This window comes from Thamnophis elegans, chromosome 7 (genome assembly GCF_009769535.1).
Source record: "Thamnophis elegans isolate rThaEle1 chromosome 7, rThaEle1.pri, whole genome shotgun sequence".
Taxonomy (NCBI): domain Eukaryota; kingdom Metazoa; phylum Chordata; class Lepidosauria; order Squamata; family Colubridae; genus Thamnophis; species Thamnophis elegans.
In genome coordinates this window covers 78,261,136-78,268,572 of record NC_045547.1, presented here as the reverse complement: position 1 = coordinate 78,268,572, position 7,437 = coordinate 78,261,136, and the positions used below count along the sequence as shown (strand labels likewise).

Sequence of the window (7,437 nt, the reverse complement as noted above, 5' to 3'; positions counted from 1 at the left end):
GCATAACAATATTTTCCCTCTTACTAATTCCTCCCTCTATTCTAAATCCTGATAACACATATCTTATATAAAATTATTGCTTATGGTTCTGATAGCATTGCTGCTATCTATGGAACAATCCTCAAAGCACATCCTATAACACTGTGATGCCGAACCTATGGCAGCATTCCACAGGTGGCACACAGAGCCATATTTGCCAGCCTGGCAGCTCTCAGCTCCGGCATACCTGTGATGCTGGCCAGTTTGATTTTTGACCTTCCGGAGGGCCAGGAGAGGCAGTTTTTTGCCCTCCCCCCCAGGCTTCACGAAAGAGCCTGAGGAGAGCGAAAACAGGCCCAATGACTCAACCGGAAGTTCATTCCCGAACCTCTGGTTAGTTGGGCCATTTTTTGCCCTCCCCAAGCTCTGGAGGCTTTCTTGAAGCCTGGGGAGGGCGAAAAACAGACCAACAGGCAAACCGGTCCATTGTTTGCTTGCGTAGGGGAAGGTGTCATGCGCGCCTGTGCAGGTGAGGGGCTCATGCGCACAAGCGCAGGTGGGTGGGCACACGCACATGATAGCACACATGCACACAATTTTGGCACACCTTTCCAAAAAGTTATCATCTCTCCTGCTATAATGCATGATAGATAATAAGTGAATGCGACTGTCTTTTTCAGCTTGGTGAGATTCCGATGGTACCAAGGATTTTATCCAACTGGTCTCAACCGGTGACCTGGGCCATTGACAACGTCTACATAGGGCCACATGTGAGGAGATGCAGCGGGCACGGCAGTTGTATCAATGGGAGCAAGTGCATCTGTGACCCTGGATATTCTGGACCCACCTGTAGAATAACCACCAAGAACCCCGATTTTCTCAAGGATGATTTTGAAGGTATTGTACTAAGATCTAATTCAATGCTGGTGAACCTTTTCGCGGGAGAGGTTTAGGTTTGTTTTATTAAAGGTTTATTAAAATTTGTATGCCGCCCACACCCATCGGGACTCTGGGCGGCTCACAGCAAGACAGAAACAGTTTAAATTTAAAAATAGAAAATACAATATTAAAAATTCCCATCATCCATTACATCTAAGCGGGGCTGGATATCCATCAACAGCCCCAGGCCTGCCGGAACAACCAGGTCTTAACGCTTTACGGAAGGCCGGAGAGTGGTAAGGATCCGGATCTCTGCGGGTAGATAGTTCCACAGAGCTGGCGCAGCAAGAGAAGGCCCTCCCCCGCATTGTCCGGTTGATGGCACCCGGAGGAGGCCCAGCCTGTGCGATCTTGTTGGTCATTGGGAGGTGAGTGGCAGGAGGCGGTCTCTCAGGTAGCCAGGTGGGAGGGGGACACCAGAAACTGGAAGAGAAGTTGGTCTTTGTGCATGCGGGAGCGCTGGAAACCGGAAGATCAGCTCCCTGGTGCACATGACCGGCGTGCATGTGCGGAAGATAAAGTGAATAGCCATGTGCGGGAGTGCCGCCTGCAAAACAGGCTCCCGAGCTCCATTTTTGGCTGCCATGGCCTCCTGCAACACTCTGGCAGCAAAATGGACCTTCCGAGCTTCGTTTTCACTGGCAGAAAGCGGGGCCGGCCCCTCACTGTTTCCCGGGCAGCCCTACAGGCCAGATCTAAGGATCCCATGGGCCGGATCCAGCCTCCGTCCTTGAGTTTGACATCCCTGATCTGGAAGTAAGAACAATAATTAGGTTTTATCACCTCCACATACTTTTTCTATCTAGGTCCAGTTTCATTTCCCTGATGTTTCTGCCTTTCCTTGTACAACAAGAACAACAGAAATAATAAAATCTTTTCAATTAAATAATAATTGATAATGATAATAAGTATATAATGTCTAGTGTTATGATAAGTATAATTGGATATGAATATTGAATGGTACCCTGAAAGGAAGATTTGAAATCCTTTTGGATTGTATATAAAGTTAATAAAAAATTGTTAGATACAGTTAAGTTTTGATTAGGGTAAAATACAGGATATAGTCAAATAAAGGAGGGATAATGATGACAACATGACTATATATATTTGTATTTGTGCTGATAAATAATAAAGGCACAAATACAACAAATGTAACAAAAAGGCAACAGTAAAAATATTGGGTTTTCTGCCTGGATGGTCTCTTGTGACGAGCCGAAGACAGAGAATGGAAGTAGTGATCTTCCTCCCATATTTGGGCATACCGGGGGTTGTAAAAATCATATATATATATATATATATATATATATATATATATATATGTATATGTATATGTATATGTATATGTATATGTATATGTATATGTATGTATGTATATGTATATATGTATATGTATATGTATATGTATATGTATATGTATATATATGTATATATATATATATCTTTATAATCAGTGGTGGGTTTCAAAATTGTTCGAACCTACTCTGTGGGTGTGGCCTCCTTTGTGGGAGTGACTTGCCACCCATGTGACCGGATGGGAGTGGCTTGCCGCCCATGTGACCGGATATGAAGATGCCGACGACACTTGTCAGAACCACCTTAAGTTACCTCGCACACAGCACTGGCATGCATAAGAATATGATATAAACTTGTTTTTTAAAAGGCATCTTTGGTTTGCATTAAAACAACTTCAACACACGCAATGTTCTGATTGCCCCACAAACGCAGTAGTCATCCTTACCTTTCACAGAGGCCCTGAGTTTTATAAATATGAGCATGATAGTGTAGAATCATCATATCCAAGGACCAGTGGTGGGTTTCAAAAAAATTCGGAACCTCTTCTATAGGTGTGGCCTGCTTTCCAGGTCCACTGGTGGAACCTCTTCTAACCGGTTCGGTAGATTTGACGGTAGATATATATATATATTAAAGAAACTAGACGAAAATTGCCAACAGCGATTTGGAAAGGAGGATTAGAAAAGTCTGTTATCAAATATTGTGGATGTTTAGCTAGAACAGGATACAAGGATTCAGTGTTATTGGAGGATTTTAGAAATATTAAATGAAATGCCAGTATGTGGTTATGTATTAAATTTTAGTATATTTTGATGAAGGACGTTTAAGTAATTATAGTCAAATATAAATGGAGGTACAAGGGTAACATGTATAAATATTTGCGTTAAAATACTTGAGTTAATATGAATTATGCTTGATGACTGTGGAAGAGATACACAAAAACCTTTTGTAACCAACTGATACACTTTCTACAGTATGTAAAGAAGGAAGATTTTATGTGTTGTGTCTGTTTTGAAAATAATATTTTTTTAAAAATAATAATAATAAATCTTTTCCCTAGTGTTGTGTAAATAAAATTACAGGTAGTCCTTGACTTACAACCATTCATTTAATGACGATTCAAAGTCACAGTATCATTTTAAAAAGTGACCCATGACTGCTATCTGCCCTTATCACCGTTGCAGCATCCCATGGTTACATGTTCAAACTTTGGACACTCGGTAACTGGTCCGTACTTATGATGGTTGCAGTGATCATGTGATCCGCTTTTGCGACCTTCGGACAAGCAAAGTCAATCTGGGGGAGCCAGATTCACTTTACAACCATGTTACGAACTTAACACCTGCAGCCATTTGCTTAACAACAGTGACCAGAAAGGTCGTAAAAAGGGGGAAAACGCGCTTAACAACTGTCCCGCTTAGCAATCCAAATTTTAGCCTCAATCGTAGTTGTAAGTTGAGGACTCTCTGTAAAAGGGGAGGGATTGAGAAAGCAATTTCCATTTTTAATCGTCACTTTGTCTTCTATATATATATTAAAAAATGGCTGTATCTGTGTGTGTGTACGTTCCAGCATAACTCTGGAATGCCTGGGGCAATTTCAGTCAAACTTGGTACACAGATGACTTACTCACTGGAAAAAAATACTGTGGGGGTAAGATACACCTGTTTGTTCTGTTAAGATACAGCTGTTGTGCCTTAAAATGTCTTCTACGGTATTGCCATAAAATGTCTTCTACTGTACAGTGCAGTGGGGTTGCCATGGTAATGGCTTCACGGTACTCCACAAAGGGGGCTCCCTCTGGTAAGGGGGAAAATCCAACCTTAGAAATTACGTTTGTTACAGACATTTCCCCCTATAAATAAATACCCGGCCACGCCAGGTTATCATCTAGTAAATAATAAATAAACATTAATCCAGACCGGCTAATCAAAATCAAACTTTATAGGAAATCGGCCAAGCATTTATTCATTTACACAGAGACATCCCATGCAATTTCCAATTCCTAGCAGAAATGATTCAGGGCCATTCCTGAAGCAGTGTCAATCTCTGTTTGCATTCAGGTCAACTGGAGTCGGACAGGTTCTTACTGGTCAGTGGCGGAAAACCATCCAGGAAATGTGGAATCCTGTCTGGAGGAAACAACCTTTTCTTTAACGAGGAAGGATTACGAATGTTAATGACTCAAGATCTGGATTTATCCCAAGCTAGGTAACTCCCGTCCGCAAATAGATCAAGTACAATTGCATTGAACTCCTTTCTCTAGGGCCTACATCTCTGGAAGTGGTTGAACCTGGGGCTAAATTTCCCAGTCTCTGAATTCCAGATCTAGAATATTCAGGTAATCCTCAATTTACAACCATTCATTTAGTGACCATTCGAAATTACAATGGTACCAGTGATAGGTTCCAGATCCCGTCACAACCAGTATGCTGCGACGGGGCCAGGCGTCCTCATCGGGCATACGCCGACAACACCACGCCCACAAAAGCACAATTAGGGTTTTTAGGTTAGGGTTAGGGTAAGGGTTAGGGTTAGGTTAAGGGTTAGGGTTGTTACTGTTGTTACCGTTGTTTTTGCGTTGTTTTCGATGGCGCGCTTTTGTCGGCGCGCATTTGTCGACACACTTTAGTGGGCGCGCTTTCAACGTCTTTTTTCAAGGAGGTTTTGTCGGCGTGCATTTGTCAGGCGTGCATTTGTCGGTGAACTGTGCACGCATGCGCATGCCACCACCCTGCGACACCTAGCTGCTTGGCGGAGGTCGCACAGGCGCCACAAGCTGTGCACGTGTGCGCAATTGGCCCGTTTGCATCAAAAAGCGTTAAGGAACGTGGGCGGGCGGGCAGGTGGGGCCATACTAGCCACTGTTCTGGTATGGTGGCCGCTGATCCCAGCTACCACCAGTAGGCCCGTACCAGGCCTTACCACCCGGAACCCACCACTAAATGGTACTGAAGAAAGTGACAATTTTTCACACTTAAAACTAGTGTGGCATCACACGGTCACACGATGGGAATTTGGAGGGTTGGAAAACTGGCTCGTATTTACAACGGTTGTGTTGTCCCAAGGTCATGGGATCTCCTTTAGCAACTTTCTGACCAGCAAAGACAATAAGGGAACCAGATTCATTTTACAACTGGGCTTACTAATTTAACGACCGCAGTGATTCAGTTAACAACTGTGGCAAGCAAAGTCGTAAAATGGAACAAAAAAATTACTTAACCGTCTCGCTTATCAACAGAACTTTTGGTTTCCCTTTTGGTCATAAATTGAGGGCTACCTGGAGAAGAAGAGTTTCCCGTGAAATCTTTTTCTTTTTTCTTCACAAACCAAGCAGGTTCTATAAATCTTTTCCAGTTGGCTTTATGCGTTTCCTCACTAACGGGGAGACCGACATCTCCTGCAGTATAAATAACTTTTTAATCTTAACAGATTGAACTCCCTTGCATACTAACTGCTCAGTAATGGGAGACTTCCACAGTGAACCATGATGGAAAAATGGTGTTTATTGCCAAGATGTCTTTGGATGCTTTATTTGGAGTTCCAAAATATTTGCAAGCTTGCTCTGAACTGCCAATGCTTATTTACGGTTGGTGGCTACCAGATTCTGAACAAGCTGGTGTTGAGTTATTTAATATAGCAACTGTTAGATTCCAGCATCTTTTGCACCTGATTAAAAATCCTTTGATGAGTGAGGTTGCGTCTAAAAAGAACAAAAACAAAATATGTAAACTGGTTTAAAATTAAAACTCCTGTTTACAAGTGACTGGGTGGGCTTGAAATGATCCCCCTCGGATTTTAAGCATCTAAAAAAAAAAAAATGTCCTATTTTCTTCAGACATGTATTAACCCTCCATATCTTGTGATGAAAAAATTGATTTAAACTCTGTAAAATTGCATTTTAATACAGCCTTGATATCTTCCGGACTTCTTTTATTAACATCAGGCTTAACACTATTTCTTCTTCTGCATACTTTTCATTCTCTGCTCCAGGGCTTAATTTATATGTAACGCATTTTCCAAATAGCTCTTCCCTATAAAATGAAACCACATCGCATTTTGGGGGGCAAATTATCCGCTTAAAAGCAAGAGGGCCGTGGCATTTGAATTCCTTCTGCGAAGTGATAGAAAAATGCCTAATTTTCCTTCTCTTGTGGATTCCGATAAACAAATTCTTGTTGAGAGTTGTCACTTCGGGTTTTATTTATGGACCAACTATCTTAAATATAACGAAAAGGAAATAAGAAGAATACCAGCTCCATATTTACATTTCAAATGTAATAATGTTTTATTATGGATGTGAAATAAATTTTGGTTATCTGTTGAACGTTATTCTTTCGACTGCCTTTGATCTCTGCAATTGGCCCTTCGTTGTATGTACTCTGTGAAGCAGTATTTCTGATTTTAGGCCAGAATAATTCCTATAAATCCTTTCTTGGAACCATTTACCCATCGTTCTGGGTTTTATGAAGCTGCATTTCCATCTTCTGGAAAACTGAAAGATTATATGTATATAATAAACAACGAATGTAGCTCGTGGCTGTGTCTTTTATGCTGTGTCTTTTATATGCTGCCAAGCTTCGGGGCTAAAATCATGAAATTTCAGCGCAGATTCAAATTTACTGAGATATGCGCGCTATAAGTAAATCTATTTATTGATTCCAGGCTGATGCCTGGAGGAAAAATAGCTTTTTTAAAAGACTTCTTTGGATGCCACCCTAATGGATAAACAAAATGCAAAGAGTAAAAGCAAGTAGTGTATTAAATAAAATGAGGCAAAGTCTTAAGCTGCGTCGATATATACCCAGAATAGCATAACAATATAATGTTATTCATTGTGGCAAAAAGGAATGACTTGTGTCTTCTCCAACAAACGTAATAATATTTCTTCTGATTTTGGGCTCTTTCGTGCTTAATGTAGATTTGTTCAATTCTTCATGAGGCTGGGATGTGGCAAAGCCGTACCTGATCCCAGGAGTCAGCCAGTGTTGTTACAATACTCCCTTAATGGCGGACTCCGGTGGAATCTACTGCAGGAATTTCTCTTCAGCAATTCGAGCAATACGGACGTTACATCGCTTTGGAAATCCCTTTAAAAGCTCGTTCTCCCTCTACGCGCCTCCGGTGGTGGCAACCTTCTGAGAACGGACATTTCTACAGCCCTTGGGTCATTGACCAGGTAAGTAGCCCTTTTTACCTGAAAACATAAGACGTGGTTAATCCCGA

General features: G+C 41.6%; 1 protein-coding gene across 1 annotated transcript in view; it reads left to right on the top strand.

Moving 5' to 3' along the window:
• RELN (reelin) overlaps positions 1–7,437 on the top strand; it is a 380,071-nt gene that overhangs the window by 303,377 nt on the left and 69,257 nt on the right. The window contains 5 exon segments of the mRNA XM_032221885.1: positions 660–700; positions 703–876; positions 4,275–4,422; positions 7,133–7,272; positions 7,275–7,390. Of these exon segments, the coding sequence (XP_032077776.1) occupies positions 660–700; positions 703–876; positions 4,275–4,422; positions 7,133–7,272; positions 7,275–7,390 (619 nt within the window).